The sequence below is a fragment of the Blennius ocellaris genome (genome assembly GCF_963422515.1).
Source record: "Blennius ocellaris genome assembly, chromosome: 12".
In the NCBI taxonomy this organism is placed as follows: domain Eukaryota; kingdom Metazoa; phylum Chordata; class Actinopteri; order Blenniiformes; family Blenniidae; genus Blennius; species Blennius ocellaris.
Window position 1 is genome coordinate 18,488,551 of NC_137661.1, and position 20,275 is coordinate 18,508,825.

Here is a 20,275-nt window from a genome sequence, read left to right on the forward strand (position 1 = left end):
AAATCTCAGAGAACCGAGTATCTTTAAATGCCGACATGATGCCCTCCGTGACTCCTTCTGCTTCAGAACAGTGGAGAGCCGTTCCCAGGTGTTTCGTTGATCTTGTGGCATTTTGGGGTGAAATAATAAATGCAGTCGAAGTTTCAAGGACACCCCCTGGAGGCCCAAAAAAAAAAAGGAAGAAAGGAGGTCTGGAAAAGGTCATTGGAAGCATGGGACGTTTGTGGTGTGTATGTGTGGCTGTGAGTCTGCAGCTGTCTTCATCAGTCTTCTTTGGTAGAATGGGGCACAGCAAGGCCCGGGTGACCCAGAATGGTGGAGAGAGGACGACTGTTGGATGTAAAAGAGGCCTGATTCCACTCCGGTGGATAAAATGCTTCTTATAAACCATCATGTGATAGATGGGGATTCCCCTCGCAGCGTATACGTGGTTACTGATGGCTGTTGCTTCCATGACCATCTGCACTGCAACTCTGGGGTGATTTCGACAGCAGGAGGCTTTTCCCCACAGATACACAACAGGGTCGGGCCAGGGTCTCATTCATCATCGCCTCAGGGTTTCAATCAGGTCTTGTACGCAGATCTTGCGCATATATACAGTGTATTATAATGAGACGGGTTACAGTGTTCGGATGTGGCCTCATTTTTAACATTGCAGTGCATAAGTCATATGAAAGATAGCCTCCATTTCTTTTGCCCTCAACACATATTACATCACAGTTTCTCCGTTCTCCCCTTCAAAGATGTCCATTTGGAGAGGGGATGTTAAAAGTGGGAAGGACAGACCCCTTCAGATGTATTTGTCGGGAGATGATGAATGAGATAGTGGCCATATCATGAAGTAACAGGTTTTTTATCATGCTGCACTTCTCTTCTGGAGCGCTTTGTTGATAATTGAGTGACTTTGTAATTTATCACATAGCAATTGCCAAACAATCAAGTGGAGCCACTGGTCTGGGTAGCTTAAAGACCCCCCGAAGCTATTAATGTATTTGCCTGTTTTAACACCTGCGACTTAAATCATTCTTTCACGCCGTGGTTTCCACAGAAGTGCGGGATATCTTTATTGAGCCTTTTTACCTGCTAACACCCATTTCCCTTGCCCTCTATGTTCACTGTATTCGGTGATTAGACATACAATAGAATGCAGTGTGCAGGATGGATTAACTTAAATTGAGATGTATGATTTCATGTATTTAAGATTTCAATTCCAAGAATAAAATAGAATGGCTGTTTCAGTCAGTTTTTGTCAGTCCACAGCAGAGGTTAACAGTGAAATCTGAACAACCATGGGACCTTAAAATGTACATGACATTCTTATACGATATATACCCTGTGACCACAACGTAACTCCTTATCACTTATTCAAATATCTTGACTTCTCTTGGACATACTTTTCGTGTTTCTGCACAATATATCCTTAATATTGTGTTAAATACCTCCCAGGCTTCTACTGTCCATTCATCTTCTATACCTCTTTACCCACCTAACAGTTACAAAGCACTGGAGTTGATCCCAGCTGAATACAGCAACACGCAATTTGCAAACAAATGCAGTTGCACACACTCCCACCTATGGAGAAACAGCTCATAGTTCTCATCAAACTAGATACTGAACAGCTATTACAACACCCATGCTGATCATCACTGCTGTAAATCGTGTTTTCAATTAGGACTCGTGTGGCTGTAATATCTCAGGCTAAGGTTCAGTGACTCGTGACTCTATCAATATGTCAGTAGACCAATTCCCAAATGTCTCAACTCACGTCGATGTAGATGGAGGTCTTGATGCCCGAGTTTCCACCTTTTTGTCAGAATTGACTGTGCTAAAAAAAATCAATTCCTATAATCATTGAAGTTGTACAGTGTAATTCTTGTTGTGTATGACCCCCCCCCCCCCCCCCCCCTCCCCTCAGATATCTGTGTACTTCAAAGGTACTCGGTGTTCAACCCTGAGAAGATGCAACCAGGGTCTGATGAAAGGGTTGTGCCTTAGCACCAATCCTGTGGTTATTTAAGGGTCATAAGGCAATCAGTCATGCTGTGATGTTCTGCAATCGCCATCACAGGATGTATTTCTTAATGTAGAATGGAACAGCTTCATTTTAAGATCCTATAAATTGGCATATTTTAAAGTTAGCTAGCTGCAATATAAAGCAAGCCAGTAACTGGATTTTTCTATTTTCTTTCTGTCAGTGCAACCCCTTTACAATAGAATTTTTCCGATTATTTTTTTCATTTGTATTTGTATTTTAATATTTTATTTGATTGTGTTTCCTGATTCAATCCATTAAAAGAATAGCCCTCAAGGTCATGCAACTCTGTTAATTATTTAGAACACGCAAACCACAAGAGAATTCCCATTCCTTCACATTACTGTGGGTTAATCTAATTGCGAACCGTGATAATGATGTATAATGACAATAAAAGCCCTTTGATCATTTGCAGTACGGACAAATGGAAAAAGTTGCAGTGCTCTGAATGTAATTTCATTGAAATGGCTCCATCAGTGAAAAAGGAAAACATGTTCAGGCTAAATAGGAGAGTCACTTAGATACATTAGTGTGAACTCAACAGTGAGCAAAGTAAACACAATAATTTGAGTGATTTCATTAATGAGGAGCTGTCTATTACCTGCTGTAGCTTTTTCATGAGAATAGTCTATTTCCTCCTGTGCATAGGTCCAATGGGGCAAATTTCTCAAAAAGAATTGTCACTTATAGCTTGGATGTTTGAGAGTGAAACGTGAGAGTGTGGAGAAGAAAGCCTTTTCCCCAATTCCTTCTCTTATAAATGGCTTGCTGTGATTCATTTACTCTTGTATATGCATCACTGATTTACAAATAGCCCTATACTTGCCACTTTCTAATAACATTACCCACTAATTCAAAAGACTGCTGATCGAGTGTTACACTGTTATGCCTATAGCGAGTCAATAGACTCACTACAGACAGAACGTATTAAGATGGATGTTGTACAATTGACTCCATGCATTACTTTTCTATATAAAGACCTACAAACCACATGACCCAAAGCACAGGACCTCTGACCTACATTTTTCAGGTGGGGCTCTTCATTATTATTCGATCTCAGCCAATGTTAGCTTCATTTAAGTTAAGTGTATTTATAAACCACATTACAGCAATCTTGCCTTTTTAAGATCGAAAGAGGCCCCCAGGATAAAACATTCTAGCTCTTTTAAACAGCTAGTGAATAGAGAGCACTTACTAAAACTATTTCATTAACATACAAATACAAGCAGATGCTTTATTATTTACTTTTATTTTAAATGAATGTCTTTTGGAGCTGGTTTACTGGAAATTACATTTAATCGGAGTTTAGGGACAATCAAAGTATACCTGGTATATTTTCAAACAACACATCAATCCATCTTTCAAAGCATTCTTCAAATGCTTTGAAAGATGGATTGATAGATTTCAAGCCAATATACTCAGAAATGTTACAGACCATAAACAGTAACCACGAATTTTGATGGCTGGATTTCAACATTCATTAAAAATACATGCTATTTTGCATTGGTTTTAGTTTTATATTAATTTCCTTGCATCTAGATTCTGATCAGTTGAATTTTAAAATCACCACAAAAATCTGAAGTTTGTTTTAGCAATTATTTTGAACATGCATTTAAGATCAAGGGAACTCACGTCTGCTATCAGTACTGCGATGGAGATTCTGTAATCTCTAAATTACAGATTAATTAAATATTATGTATCACATTTCCAATTTTCTTTAAATTCCTTTACCGCAATATTGTAGAAACTCGGCAAGCTAAATGAAGTCTTACGTTCAGCTCCATTGTTTCTCCAGTGTTTCTTTAAAGGGATACATTTCTTGTCTTAAATTCTACCATTTGTCTGCTTCTCTGTTTCTCAATCCAACAGCTTGGCTTATTTATGATCAAAAATATGAATCTGCAGTTGTAGGCCAAAGAAGAAGATGCTGCTGAGCGTTTTCCTCTCGATTTAACCTGTGATAGTGCACATGAAGTTCATATCAAGACTTGGGAAGATGGTGATTTTCTTTCTCATAGCTGAGTTAATAAATATGTAGTTGATTTGAACATAATTGCATGGAGTATATGCAATTTATTTATTTATTTTATTTTGTTGACAAAGGTTTGATAGTGCAGTGGTTTCTTTAAAGCTTTTGAAAGTGACATTAAATGAAGAAGAAAACGCTGTTTTAAAGATTTGGTTGTGTCGAATCAGACTCTTTTTTTTTTTTTTGCACTTGAATCTTACTTCAGGCAGACCTGATGATTGCGATTAACCATTTTCTTTTCTTTGTTTTGTCTCCGTAGCTGAAGAGCACCATTCAGCACATAAACCTGCAGATCACCCACGACATTAAAGAGTAAGTCGTCGTGCTGCTTACGCCTTTCACTCCTTCTTCCTCCAATCTCATCTGAACTGCAGCATATATGCTGTTGCCACTTTGTTTTTCACTTTGTGGACCTCATTGACATTATTGTTCTCATGGTGACCTGCAGCCAGGACAAAGGAAAGCTGGTGACAATAATGTGAACTTGCACAGGATGATTTTTTTTTTTTTGCCAGCTTTTTGTTTACAAATCTTTTGAACCGAGACAACTTGAGAAGTCGCTGACTCACTTCTGGATCACTCCAGGCTGTTATGACACCGTCGTAAACGTCACCCACACAGACGCATTGTCTCCAGTGGATATACTGACTAATTGCTCCTTCACACTCAAAGTAAACATGCATTTGTCTGGAAAGTGGGGGTAATGCCATCAGAAGAGTTTGAAAGTGAACTTTACACCGTTTGGATTGAGGGTTTGTGAACAGAAAGTTCCTTCACTTCACTTCACTTCAGTTTTATTAATTCGGTTTTAGTGCCAATCACAACGTCGCCGTCTTCTGACATGCACAACCCCCGCATGACAAAGCATTGATGGTGGTGGTAAGGACAAACTCACTTTCAACAGGAAGAAACCTCTAAAGTACCAGACTCATAGGCGACACCTTTGATCTGAACCGGTTGGAGTTTGGGGAAAGTAAAATGGTTTAAACAAAGAAAGAGAGGAACAAACAAACAAGTTGACATCAGACAGCAAGCTACAAGCAGAAGAGATGTGAATAGCTGATGTTGAATTATAATTACAGCACAAGACTTGGAAAACAATGCTGTGAAATATACTTTAATGAATGGAATCATTGTAATGCAGCAAGTCATCTTAATAAATTCAGGTTAATGAAGAAAAACTTGCCTGGTAAATCAAAGAGACACATCATTATGTTCTTGTGGTTTGTTGAATAGAAATACCAGGCTGACCTAAGAGTAGTAATTATGCATCTGTTAATCAGTGACAAAGAGACCATTCAGCGGCTATGGGACTTGTGCGTAAAAGTCAACAGGATCCAGATTGAATTATTCTATTACTAATTTTAGAAGTGAATGTAACAATGAGAGATAAATGCGGATAGACAGAGGTGAGTACGGAACAAAGGGAGACGGAATGAAAGACGGTGATGGAAAATCAAATGTTGACACAGGAGACAAAGACTGACAGCCGCCCTCCTCGATCTGACATCTACAGCACACCACAGATCTATCTCAGACGGAGTGATGGTCGGAGGAAGTCAGAGTTGAGAGGCAGGAGAGAGATGTGATTGGAATGTGAGTTTTGCTGACAGAGAAGGCATCTTTTATTGACAATGTGAACTAAAATTGACACAATTACTACTTTTTTTTTGCCATTTCGATTCCCCCACACACAGAAGCACACTAATGGGAGCAGGATTGCATCTGCTATAATTAAGAATCCAAAAAATCAAATGCAAATTCAGGCATAGGCAGGAATAACTCACTATTATTTTTCTCATATCATCTTGAGGAAAGAAGTACTGATTGACCAGGCCACTAAACCGCCGTGTAAAAATACATGAAATGTAAAGACTCACCCTAAATGTGAAGCCTCATCTCAGACTTTTCCTCTTGTGATATTAAGTGAACCCACAGCCTGCTCAGTTGCTCCACAGGGATTAAAATTATGCTTCATAGAGCCGTGGTTACGAGCCACTAGAGTACTGCACCTTTCTGCCTGGGCCATGAGATTTAAAATTGCCACGTTTGTTTTTGTGACTATGTGTGTGTGTCGGTGTCGGACAAAGAAAAGAATAAAAAAAATGACTGACAGTCATTTTTAATGCACCGATGGCCGAATTCACTTGCAAATGATCTTCTACAAATTTCTGCTTATCTGAAGCCCAGAACAGCAGAAATAAAAGCAGTCTGATAAACGTGTAACATTTTTCAAGCCAAAAATAAAACAAGGCAGAAGGAAAAGCGAGACTGACAGACAGGCATGGAGTGTGCCTGTGTGTTTTTTTGTTTTAGCTCAAGGTTTGGCTCGAGCTCTCTCTCTGCTCGCTCTGCATTCCCATTAGAAGAGCATTCTGGTCCGTGGCAGCCCAAAGGATTTGAATGGCACAGGCTCAGGGTAATGAGAACATGGGGGATAAAGATTGGCTGGGTGCTTTTTTTTTTTTCACTTCACGTTTTATCATCAGTAGCAGCAGCAACAACATTTATATTACCCTCATGCTATTTATTTTATATCTTGTATATTTGTGTGCTTTCATATTGGCCATTGTTTAGAGAGCGTGGAGCCAGGGTGTCCCCCGGGTGTTCCATGGGACAGAGAAATATTGACGTTGAAATCCATCTGAGCAGAGAGGCCTTTTTCACTGCAATTGATCTGTGGATTAATGTAGGAATGTGACAGCCGTGATGAGTTTCAGGACCGAGTATATCCACTGTGTATCTAATATACTTTGACTCTGCCAGCTTTCGTGCTTTAATTAAAAAAAAAAGTACTTATTTTATCCTCCAGTCTGCACTTAAAAAAAACCCAGCAACTTTATTATTTAACTTACTGCTGTTAGCTACTTATTTGCACAAATCTCCACTTTTACGAAGCACGAGGAGAAAACTGTCATCAACAAACACAAACTCTGCTGCTCATAATGCTTTGGCAAAACATTTTTTTGTGGCCCAATCATCCATTTAGATGCACATTATTGTGCTATGCCTAAGAGGCTTCGAAGAAACAGGAAAACACTGTAACACCAAAATCAAAATTGCGTGTTTCAAAGTCATTCTCACTTTCAGGGAATCTAATTCCATGTATTATTTTATTTGGGGTCCATTCTTAATAATTAACTCCCAGTTTTACTGATGAATGTATCCCCTGTGCCAAAATATGAAAGTGCCAAAATACTTAAATAAATAAATAAATCAAATGTAAAGTTAAAAAGCAGATGCTGATAATACACGAACAGATAATTGCCGTGAACACACACAGCATTGTGCCTTTATCAGCATCCATATTTTATTCATAGATTAATTGTGATTTCATTAAAACAGCCTGATTGTACAGCAGGTTTGATGTAAGGCTCACGAGCACATGATGTCTTTCAAGTGCGTCAAAAACCTAAACAATAATCAGAGCATGAGATTGCTAACTGTCTCCCAGGGAATTGTGAGCACAGTTCATTATGAGGCCACTTCCGTCTCGTGAGCTGGTTTGGCTGACACGTCTCATTATATGAGAGAGCATCAAAGAGTCCAGGAACCATTGCAGAAAGTACAAAACAGTTTTTTCCATTATGTATTCATTTTTGTGCCGATGCTTGTGTTTCTGTGTCCTTCCTCAGGAGACCAGATACAGTAAAACAGAAGAATGCCTTCCCACCAAACTTCATTCATTCTTTGGACTCAACACACATGATGCTGACTGCTCTCCACTGCTACAGGTATGCTTTCATATCATGGCTGACGACTAGAAATAGTGGTTGTTCAATAAAATGTTTAAGGCCCAGTTATGAGCTTCTAATCGAGTCATTCATTATATTAGGAAAAAATGGAGCAACATTGTTAAACTGTAACATACACAGAGATTTCAGCAGCTCTTTTTGTTAAACTGTCTGGTGCACTTCATAAACACTCGCCTTGTCTTTTTTTTTTTCCTCTGCTGCACATTCATTCTCGTCTCCCCTTCACATACTCTCCCGCGATGACCTCACAGTGCTGGTTTGACTTTCGTCTCAGTTCACGACTGTTTCTGGACTCATGCAATCACTGTGGACACCATGAACAAGGTATTGCTTTACAGTTGTTTTGTCTTTGTGTCTCGGCTCCTTCGCCTTACCTCTCACTGGCCATTACTTAAAAGTGTCACACGGGGTTGAACTCCTCCGGCTCCTTCTCGATTTAATTTCGAGGTCTTCGCGAGGACGGGTGAATGGCCGTGTCTCTTCAGAAGCACCAAGAACTGAGCTTGTGCCACTGCTTTTCTTTAGACAGAAGAATCTACGAAGCCCACGCAAACAAACTTTGTATTGTCACAGTTTCAGACATTCGCAGACTGCCGGCTGCAGGTAGCGCCGCCAGAGAAAGCCTGATGTGTTTAACAAATGACTGCTCACCTCTGCCAGCTGAAACTAGCTCTCCAGGCCCAGACTTGAGACGTAGTGCATAATAAAATGGATCAAATTACCATATAAAGCCCCAGTTTCCTGTAGATGGCACATCAGAGCACAGTTTTATATCTTCACCCGGTCTCAAAGGAGTTCGAGCCAATGAAGCGGCTCCCTCTCACAACATTTATTCTCCGTCGCTCTCTTGATATGTGACTACGCCTTCCTCATTACACAGATAATTAAACACAACAGAGGACGGGTGTTAAATTTCGTATTCAATGCCTGAATATATGAAAGATATCATTGTTTAAATGGTCTCTGGTACAGCCATGACTGTTCATTCACATGTTTTGTATCCTGCTTGCTGCAGACTGGACTCTGTCAGGGTTTTGGGGTGATTCAGGGCATCATGATGGTGTAATGGTTCGCAAGAAGGGACGAATGTTCTGGCCACCAGGGGATTTCTGCTTTGAATTTGCATGTTTCCCATCTGCCTGAAAGTGTTTTCTTTTCTATTCTGGGTGAATTCTGGCCCCCTCCCACAGTCCATGATTAAGCTTGTTTGGTTAAATGATGACACAACTCTGGACTTCGTCGTGAGTAAATGTGTGTGATTATATGTCTCCTCCAGTGAGGAGTGGTGATTAACCAGAGTATACACTCTTCACTAATGGTCTGTGGGGGTATTCTACTGTCTCCCTTTGTGCTAAATAGGATAAAGATGGCTGGATGGACGGATGGAGTTTGATGGAGTTGACTGAAACTGTATAAATCATGGTGCATGCAGTGATCTGTCAGGGCTTGTTCTCATGTTCTGTACCGACAGAATTTGAACAAACCCACGATGTTCACACACTTTAAAATGTTGGAACAAGTTGAGGTGAAGTTAAATAAAGAGAGTTGCATGTTTATATTTGATGGTAAATCGCTGCTAATAAATGTGAGACTTCACACGTGTAAATATTTATTATAATCCCATTTGAACCCTCCATCCATTCATCTTCTTGCGCTCTGTCGAGCTCAGGGTTGAGCTCCAGTGCAGAATACACTCTGAAAAGGTCATCAGTCCATCACAGGACGGAGAGACTGACAGTAATGCACACTCTTTTTCACACCGATTTACAACAGTTTTCAAGTTGCCAGATCACCTCCAATGCAGGTTTAAAAAAAAAAAAAACAACAAGCAAGGTTTGCTCATGGTATGAGGGGGAAAAAAAGATTATTTGCCAAATCTACAGCTGGAGCAGTGTAGTCTATCTTTTACCCGGTCACTGAGTCTGCCAACCAAGTGTTTGTTTTCACCAAAGTAACTGAAAGTCCTCTTCTGTCTGCCACGTCCTCCTCCTGGCAGGTCTGCCGGGAACAGTTTGTTGCCCTGCACAGCCAGCCAATCCTTCAAGAGCTGTCAAACTTCCTGCTCCAGAAATACTGCTCTGGACTCCCGTGAGTATATGCACCTGCGGACAGGAATACCCTCTGTTGGGGTCACTCACACAAATCTCAGGTGTTATATAGTCTAAATGTTAGTTAAATATTACATAACTCTTTCAAATAAATTTTTCGGTGCTTCGTCAGTCCTATCTGCTCCTCTGTTTGAGTTATTCTCACACAGCAAACTACTATTACCATCCATCCTACTCTGTGTGTTTATGTTTCACTCTCTGATCTTTATGGACGTTTCATTGTACAGACAAAGCTATATAACTCAGCACGCATGCAAGGCAGATGTTACTACTACTTGCTCCTTCTCGAACAAGTACACTTTGTTGGGTTTTTTTTAAATCCAGATTTAAAGCTCTGCACAACACAGAATCAACACATTTGTCAGGGTTTATAATCACATTCTTTTAGCTACTGACTCTGGTATCCGTGTTGTGCTATCAGGTTTAACTGCAGCATTTGACACTGTCGGTGGGAATTAAGGACGTGGCCCTGGAATGGTTCAGAACTGTCTGCCACCGCTTCCCTCTCTTGTGGTGTGCCACAAGGTTCAGTCTTAGGTCCTCTCCTCTTCTCTCTCCATTTATTGCCCCCTTGGATCCACACTCTGAAAACACAGTGTTTCCTTCCACTGCTATCCAGATGGAAGCCATCTCTATATATAGATATATATACAAGTCGGACTTTTGTCGTACTAGATCACTGAGAAAGTTTCAAGTCTGTGATCTGAACCTGACCTCAGTCTCAATATCACCTTAAAACATATCTTCACCTAAACATTGGATTATTTACTTACAATGGTAGTTTGATGTGATTATATCACACACACACACACACACACACACACACACGCACACACGAAGTCATAAGACAGTAAAACTGACACTTTCTTCTCCAGTTGTGTGACTTTAGACACAAAATGATTCCCTCCCTCCATGTTTCTATCTTACTGGCCTCAGGCTTTGTTTTGCTCATCATCTAACTGTGTTTTCCTCTCTGCGGGATAATTGGAAACCTTTTCTAAAGCCTTTCCTCCTCAGCATCACCTCAACCTCTTTGTCTCTCTCCTATTATTGCTGTTCCCAAACTTCACAAGAACATTATTCAGAGAACTACAAAGACATTTTGAGTTGCCTCACTTGTCACAATATGGATTTGGATAGATTTCCCAGATTAAAAGAAGCTCCCCCACTCCTTTAAACTTATTTTGCTTTGTATACTTTGACACCAGAAAGCTGTTTTCACATTGATATGGTAGCAGAAAATGTGGAGTTTGTATTTATGTTGTGTAAATATATGCAGGACATTTTCTGACACTTCAATTAGTTTAGAAACCAGTTGAACTTTCAATGCAACTAATTATTTAGATTCAAGGCATTCATATGATGTTGACGGAAGTAGATTAAGAACGTTTCTGTCCCTGACCACATTTTAAAACTGGACATGCAAAGCTAATGGATGCAGACCTGATCAGTGCTGCTTACAAAGCAGTTGCATGGTAGTTGAATTTGGCTTTAAAAGAAAAAAAAAAAAAAAAGTTCCCGTTGTAATATATAGCACCATTACTGACATCGATATACTACTCAACACATCTTGCTATCGAGGTGCTAACATCTCACTGAAAATCTTTGAACTTTGAGGTGTTGAAGCGTGTCTGTGAGCACTCTGGGTCACGGAGGGGTTGGAGGCGTACCGCCGGGACGGACAGCAGCTCATGCTGTGGGATTTTCTTTCTTTTGGAGAGAATCGACACAGGATTGGAAAAAAAAAAATCCCTTCATGCAGAGAGTTTTGTCAAAATTTCATTCAACTCCAAAACTTTGACTGACACTGCTGATCCTATTTGTCAGTGATTATTCTCTTGTGAGAGTTCATTCCCTGCAGAGCACAATGAAAGTTGAAGTTCAGTACCAGTTATGTAAGTTTTCCCAGAGACCTGAAGTCTCAGTCTGACTAAATATATTGCAAACTGTATCTTTAAAAAAAAAAAAACTGACTATGCTGAAGTGCAGTCATCAGCTGGGAGAGCTGAAGGACTCTTGGTTACTCTCTTGAACTTACATGAAACACCTAATGAAATCTACTTTGTTCTTTTAAAGATAAAAAAAAAAAAGTTCCCCCCTGACTTATATTGTAGTTCTCAACTCTGTTGTTTCCTTTCTTCGTTGCAGGACTGAAGGCAAGAACAAGAAGTACCAGGAGTACAGGAGGCTTCTGTTGCTGCTGGCCAAAGTGCCTCAGACAGGTCAGTTTGAAAGCAGCCATCTCATGTCCAAACATCCATCATCCTCAGTACCGACACCTTTTCAGGGAAGGTTGGAGGGGACTGTCCTAATTGGATCGAAGGGGATTCGTACGGGAATGCCCTAAAGTCCCGTTTGGGGTTGACAGTGGGCCTAAACAAACCGACTTCCTCATCTTCCATGAGAACTAATTGTTGTTGTTTGTTCTCTGCACACTTACCCTTTGTAGTTTGTTCTCCAGCTGCACGTGTTCCCAGAAACAAGTATTCGCCTTTCAAAGAGGTTTAACTTGAGTTTGGCAAAAGCATGTTCAGCTTTACATCAGCGGTGGTGTAAGCATGTGAGTCTGCAGCACCTCTGGCAGCTCCAGGTTTTCTCTTTTGATGCCACAGCAGTATTTATTGTTGTCCAGCGGAGGACCTGTACAGACAGCAATGCTCCTCTCTGCCAGTCAGTCAGGTGGACACAGGCTTTGCTGTTATGCAACCTCCGTCTCCATCTGTACGCTCATCGTCTGTCTGCCAATGACAGCTGGTTGGGATAAATTGATTACTGTTAATTGCGTCCCTCTGAATAAATCAGCTTATGTGGCCGAGGATCATTCAGGTGTGTTGCTATGATTCTGTAACACTCTCACACGAAACACAGTAGCTTAAGAGAAAATGCAAGATGGAACATAAATACCAAATGTAACTCAAATGCGGAGACTAAAGTTTGGACCTTGAGCCAGTATAAAACAGCTAAGGGTTTATTTTAGTCCAGTTCGCACACGCTTTCGTCACTTCCAAAATATCAAAACGCACAGTGAGCACTGATGATGTCATAATTTCTGACTACGTTTTTCATTCGTTCTTCTCTGAATTATTCAGACTGCAGCTCCGGCTGCCGTACCCAACTGTCAGAGAGGCAAAGCACTGCTGCACAGGATCCTCATCCACAGCTAAAATTAGCAGAAAAATATCACATTGTTTACCAATAATAACCTCTGACTGATTAAACTTTGGTGTGACCTACCTCAAAAATAACCTTGCTCAGATCTTGTATCCATCAGATCAAATTATTTTTGACCATAATACAGTGCGATGGAATTGTTCTCTAAAATTACTCTGTTTTTCCTGCAATTATAATTGTATATTTCTTTTCTTACACTCAACCTTTGTTCCTGAAATGTCAGCATGTTTGATAGCATCAAACTTGGTTTGTAGTCATTGAACTTCTTCAAACGTCTCCTGGTTTAACAGGGATTTAATCAATAGCACGTTCATTTTGATGTTGCATGTCCCAACTTTTCCTGCGAACAGGGTTACTGAATACATCGTAGGGTGCAGATTTTGTTGTCACAACAGTATTTTGAGAAAACTGCTGACGAATCAATGAGGTTTTGTTGCCTACACACCCGCTCTTCCCACCCCGACAGTTTCTTTTAGGAAAAGTAGAGTTTTAACCATGTGTTCAGTTAATTGTTCCACCCCTCCTCAGATGTCTCACCTCCCTCTGTACAGTAAAACCTTCAGTGTGTCACAGACTTTATTTTAACACTTGCAAAATGCATGACACTCACTCGTGTGGCTTCTTAATATAAGTCACGTTACCAATTAAACACACATTTACTTCTGCGTCATTGACTTGCTGTGTTTACTGACCAGTCACTTAAACCTGCTCTGACACTTTGCCTATCGCCCCCCCCCCCCAGGTGATTTCGATCTCCAGCAGGTGAAAGAATCCACTTATTTCTTCAGCTGAGAAGCGCACAAGAGCACGCTGGCAGAAAGAGATGAGTGGAATTGACAGGAGTGCAGCAGGGAGGCCCGCCGGGGCCCCGACCAGCTCCGTCTCCTACAGATGTGCGGACATTGATTCAGTCGCTGCCCGTCTTGCTTCCTCGTGGTCCACAGGCCGTCTGGAGCCGCTGGTGGTGCTCGCATGCAGAGAACTCGTCTGATTAACTGACTGGTAGAGTGATGGAGCGGAGGGTGGGAGACTCATCCAGGCAAGAAATGAGCGCAGCGACACTGGATGGAAGCGCTTAAACTTCAATCATTGAAAAAGTACCTCGTGGAGCGGCTGCTTTGACCTTATATAAGTGTGTGTGTGTGTGTGTGTGTGTGTGTGTGTGTGTGTGTGTGTGTGCGTCTGGCTCTGCACGTGTGTGTTCATTAGCAGCGCTGAATCGCACATGAACTGCGTTGCTCCGTCCATCATTCAGAAACACTCGATCGGAGTGAGCAGAAACTTTTTACTGACAAACCGTAATGGCTCCTGATTGGCCGTCTGCATTTCTTTATGCCGTGAAGGAGCATCGACCTGCGTCTGCCACTATCCCACCTAATCATGAGCCCCGTCACTCACTGAATGGCAGGATGACTCCACGACACAGCGCGCAAGGATTTAGGCTCTTTTTTTTTTTTTTTTTCTTTATAAGAAGAAGCTTAAAGGAGAGACATTTGAAAAGAAATGAAGATTGTACTTTACTGAAATAGAGGACACAGGACAAGAAAGAGGGATGTGAGGGGTTGGGGATGAGTGTTGCGAACCAGAGAATTCTTCAATCTTACTTTTCATAGAGTAGCAAAATATTTGACAATTGTGCTCAAATAAATGTGTTTCTTAAAATGTCTCCACACTCATTTGATGGTTCAGAGAATTGCAGATATTCTTAGAGTGCTTAAATGGGATGAATGTGACTGTTATTTAGTCATACCTGCGCATTTCGGTCCCATTGTGTACGGCGAGATGAAGGCCTCCTTTTACATGAACCACAAAGGGTTTGCAGGCTTCACTAATCAACTCGGATCTTATTTTTCTGGGCCAGCGCCGCATCTAGAAGTAAAAATAGCAGGAGGTGCTATCTGATGATTGCTGGAAACATTGCAGCAGCATCAGACAAAAGGTGCCGTCGATGTTCAAAGGCAAATGTAGGCTCGGCTAAACAAAGCTGGCTAAGCGACAATATAATGAAATAGAAATAATCTGTGAGGGGACACGAATGGACCCCCCGATTAAACCTATAGGTTTTTTTAATGATTTTGCATGACAGCGAGTATATGGAGAGGCTCCTCATGTTTTGTTGACATGCAACTCTTGACTTTGATCTGTTGTTTCATTATTTTTGAGAAGTCTAATTCATCACCTTTTACTGATTTTATTTTGATGCAGAAATCTTTTCTTAAGCAGACAAAGCCAGTAATTCCACCCAATTAGAGATACGTCCATGCAGTCCAAATGAAAGAAATGTTTGAAAACTCAATATGTGCATGTTTAATTTGTCATAGTGTTAATGTTCTGACTTTTACTGGTAACAAAAATAAAACAAGAAGTTAAGAGATTGAGCCGGATACCACAAGATAACGTCTTTCTGCTTCCTGGCTCTTTCTTTTCTTCCCAGATTACAATTCATTTCAACTTTGCCCTCTTTCGCTTTGTTGTAAATATTCAGAGAAGCTCAAAAGTCTCTGCGCAGATTAGAACGAGATGGGCCTGAGATCTTACAGTGTGATATATGCAAATGAGGTGCAACTTATTTTTATATCTGGCTCTTATAGAGAGGTCAGATTTTTCTCAATCGATAAACATTCCAGAAAAGCCACATTCAAATGATACAGAATACATTGAAACTAGTTGTCAGTTTGTGAAAATTTTATTGTTTTCAGATGGAAGAGGAGGCTGATCCCTCCCCCCCCTCTGTGCTTGTCTCTTGGGTCAAGGATGAGGCTTCCTCCTGTAAAGTCAGGATCACACCTACTCAACACGTATCGCATTTCACAACACCTTTGCCTGAAAACTGTTACATGACCTTCACTCTTCACCAAGGAGCTGTCATGGATTCGTGCATAGATTGAGGGGCGATCGGGGTGTAATTGGCTCGATCAATACAATGTGAACGCACAGAATAGAGAGCTGGAAAATCCAACACTGAACATGGTGGGACACACAGCGGGTTAGAGCTGAGGGGAAAGTTACAGTGCATGCTTCTGTTTTTTGTTTTTTTTTTGGTGTGTGTTGTTTGGGGTAAACTGCAGTTGACTTTGCCCTAAGCAGGATATTGGAAGATGTCTTCATAACAAATTGCAGTTACGGTGGAGCTTGATGTGCCCGTCTCAGTTTCTCCGGAGTGATTTCAAGGGTGTCTGCCATTAGATCCGGGAGCTCCATCGGTCCGACCTGCAGTAATGGAACACGACTTGTGGCAGGAAGTAGTCAGATAGCTTCCATTAACGGATCCACTCCAGAGATGAACACATCTTGTTGATGATGATGATGACGATGATGATTTGGTATAGCAGAAGTATGCAGTGCAGGTGGATAAGGGGGGTTCACCCGGGCGATATCTCCTGGGGAAGGAAAAGTATTCACCATCTTTCAAACAGTCCATACAGGCAGTTTTTATACTTTTAGCACTGATGGGCCATGAGTTCTGCTGAAATGCTGTAGGAATCATTTCACCTTATTTTACAGCCAATTACCTGTGAAAACATCTGAAACATCATCAGTCAGTCATTTGACTGAGCAATCTTGATTCACAAATCACCAGACCGCCAGTAAGTTTAGTGGAAAATGATGTTGACAGCAGCTAAATTTAGATGCCCACAGAATGATATATAAAAAAAAAAGATCATTATTCTGTATTTTTCTTCTTGCTACAGGTCAGCCTCAGCTTCAGTTGAATCAAGGTGTCATTCAAAGAGCTTCCTGTTTTACTGGTTTGTTATGTGGTAAACAAGGAACAGGCATACATGTGTACCTGTGTGTGACCTCTGTATTGGCCTCATCGTGGATGTATGACCTGCCCAGGTGTGTACTCTGCATTTTCACCTGTTGTCTGTCAAGAGTCGCTCTCACTGTTGGAGGAAGTACGAAAATCATGCTGCAAACATCCAAAATACAGTTTTCTTCTTTTCTTCTGCATTTTCTCTATACATTGAAGGTGATGTTGTTCAATGTTTGATGTGAATAATATTGTAACCATTACATCTCAAACTATCGGAGTGAGGACAAGACTCTACACTTTGAATTGTATATTAATAATCAATACATTTTTTCTAAAGTCTCCTGAGCAAAGAAACGAGGTCAGTCATTATTGAACGGTTTCAGAAGAAGCTCATGAACTGACCTTGAATGAAGATTTTTTCATCCGTACATCCAGCTAAAGGTCTGTTTTTATACTGTTGCCTGGTTGTTGGCACAAACCAAGATGTAACATGTCTTTTATTACCCCAAGGCCAACAAACTACTCAAAAGATGCATCATTATTCCTGCGACAGTCCAAAAGCTAAAACGCAATAAGTTTTATTATTAAAAAATAAAGTATATGATATTTTGTTTGGCTTTTTACTTATTATGTCACAGGATATTCATGCAAACTTCTCACAAGCATTGCTCTTTGGTAATTCATCACAATAAATTATATTTCAAAATAGTGAATCATTGCAGTGAAAAAAAAACAAGATTCATCAGCTTGTCACAAATCTGTAACGTGCTTGTTTAAATATTGTCAAAAGCACAATGTAATTTTGGACGAATGGTCAGATATTTACAGTTTAATTTACCTTGGAAAGCCAGAATAAGTATAAAATCAAACTGTTGTCCATTTGTATCCCGTCTCTATTCATCCAGGGTTGAATAGAGATGTTTCTGCTCCACATTTAATTCATCACCTTTTTGCATGATTCAGTTTTGATGACTCTGTTTTCCTCTTCATTCAATATTGTGTGTCGTGAGAACAAAAAGAGTTCACTTGTCTGGAGGTATGTTTCGTTTTCAAGGTAAACAAAAGACATAGAAACTGACACAAAAGGCTTTCATTTCTAACCTTCCCTCTCTGACAACATATTAACCTGAGTTTCTGTAAATCTCAAGTCTGCAAGGATAAGAAAAGAAGAATGTCTTTCTAACTCTAACCAAACAGTGCCTCTGTGACAATGTTAACCAGTGTTACCATGGCAACTACTACATTCATTTCAGCTGGTGAACAGATTTCACTTCAAGAAAAGTAAAGCAAACTGTTTTCCTTTTGTTGTCTTAAACTATGGAGCAAACATGTTGTTGATACCAGTACAACACAGTGAAATTCATCCAACTGATTGTACTTGCTTACTAAAAAAAACGTCATATTAAACTTTATGAAGTTATAAACTGTCAGTAATTGTGGGTTATTATGCAATTATGGTTAAACATTTAAATATGGTATTCATAAAGTATTTCTATTCTATTCTATCTATTCTATTCTATTCTATTTTATTTTATTATATTATGTTCTGCTCCAGCTTGAGATCAAAATTAGCTGTATCTGACCTGTAAAGCCAAAAGGAGTATCACACACCTGTTGTAAGAGGTCACAGTCCCAGTAGCTTTGAACAAGTTCATTCTAATTCATATCTCGTCACCGTGAGTTCACTGCACTCTCAGTACGTAATTATTTTTTATGCAATATTCTTTTAACGTTGATCTCTCTCAGAAATGAAGTTCTTTGGTTGGTACTTATGCTGCCTGCCTTTTCCACCTGGGTCACACCAAAAGCATGATAGAATGAATCTGAAGCTCACAAGGCCAGAATTAATTAATTGATTAAGTAAAAGCACATAATAAATTCATGCAGGTAAATTATTCCTTTTGAATCAAAGTGACACTTTAAACGTGAACACAGAGCTTTGTAAAACACCGAGTGACACACTTGCTGATGTGATAATGTATGCAGTAACCATATGTCAGTGACGTCCTACCTACACTAGTGTATCGCCACAGACAGTAAAGCTTTTAGCGAGCTCTTCATTCCAGCCTCGGGATCATCAGAAAGTGGACTCTGCCGAAGTGTCGGCCGCTATCTGCCAGACATGCCAGAGCTGGAAGCCACTTTTTGATAGCGGCTCCACTCACTCACACCGCGAGGACTTTGATTTGTGTGCCAGACTCCCGGGCTCTCCCAGCCTATCTGGTGCCCCGTGGTGTCATGAGGGCCCAGCACTCAGCAGCACCAGCCTGGAGGAAGCAAAAGGGGTCAAAGCTCTCGGACAGCGGGGGGGGGGGGGAGCACAGCCAGGAGGGAGCACCGGTGTTCATGAGTAAGGGAGAGCCGGAGACAGGTGGTGCAGGGCTCACATTTCTGTCTGTGTTTGTGTTGACTGGTAGTAAAAAGTTGATTAACAATCAAACACACATCTGGTGAACGGTGAAGCGACGGCCCAGTGAAGGGGGCCGACATAGAAAGGAGGCCTTGTCCACATCCTTCAGTTTGTTTTTGTTCACACGAGGTGTCTGAAGTCTGTTCAATCCTCCCTTTGGATGCCATCTGTCTCAACTGTGCAGGAAAAACACTGGCTGGTAGAATGGCACGCCCACCATGTCTCATCCACCAGAAGAGCATTTCAGAGTTTTAATGAAGATGAAGAAGATTGTGTGAAGATTTTACATTAATATTCTGAAAGTCGTGTATATTCTGGATGTAAATGACAAAGCTGTTTTCTAAATTTCATCCCACAAAAAAAATGAATTTGATATTCAGTGTTTTGTTTTGTTTTTCCTGAAAAACGACATACTCACTAATAAGGTCTTGTAAGTGGGGGTAGCAGATGGTTGTGCAATCCGTCATGCATTATGTCTGCTTGTTGAAACCATCCATCTTCTACAACACTGTTGTCAAACTATATGGCTGATTATTGGAGCTGGACACAGCTGACATTGTGTGAAAAGCAGAACACACACAGGTCACCTGTCACAGATCACACACACACACACGTACATACTTACATTCACACAGACAATTTAAAGTCAACACCTATCCTCACATTTCTTTGGCCTATGGACTGGTGTATCTGGAGAAATCTCCCAGGGAGAACATGTGAACCCCACACTGGAAGCCTAACGCTCACCTTGCATTCATTAACCTTAAAAATTCAGTATATTTGAATTATTGTAAACACTACAAATAAAATATTGTAATTCTTTCTGAGAAAAAGAAATAAAAAAAACAAACAACATATCTTACTTTGTATGACATATTACTCAGCACCATGAGTGCTAAATCTGTTAAATGATGATGTACATGGAGATTTTTACACTCACTTTTGTTTCTAACAGTTCTTGATCAGCAACACCAGGACATGACAAAAGTTGCATTAAACAGTAGTGTTCTTTA

The 20,275-nt window shown here is 40.5% G+C and overlaps 1 protein-coding gene across 1 annotated transcript in view; it reads left to right on the forward strand.

Annotated features, from left to right (window-relative positions):
* The window catches only part of polrmt (polymerase (RNA) mitochondrial (DNA directed)), a 44,558-nt gene extending 30,038 nt beyond the window's left edge, over positions 1-14,520 (forward strand). Inside the window, exons 16-21 of the mRNA XM_080506033.1 lie at positions 4,321-4,373; positions 7,697-7,795; positions 8,068-8,140; positions 9,813-9,904; positions 12,073-12,146; positions 13,838-14,520. Coding sequence (XP_080362159.1) covers positions 4,321-4,373; positions 7,697-7,795; positions 8,068-8,140; positions 9,813-9,904; positions 12,073-12,146; positions 13,838-13,887 — 441 coding nt within the window. The 3' untranslated portion in view covers positions 13,888-14,520. The remainder of the gene's footprint in view (positions 1-4,320; positions 4,374-7,696; positions 7,796-8,067; positions 8,141-9,812; positions 9,905-12,072; positions 12,147-13,837) is intronic.
* Positions 14,521-20,275: the final 5,755 nt, after the last annotated feature.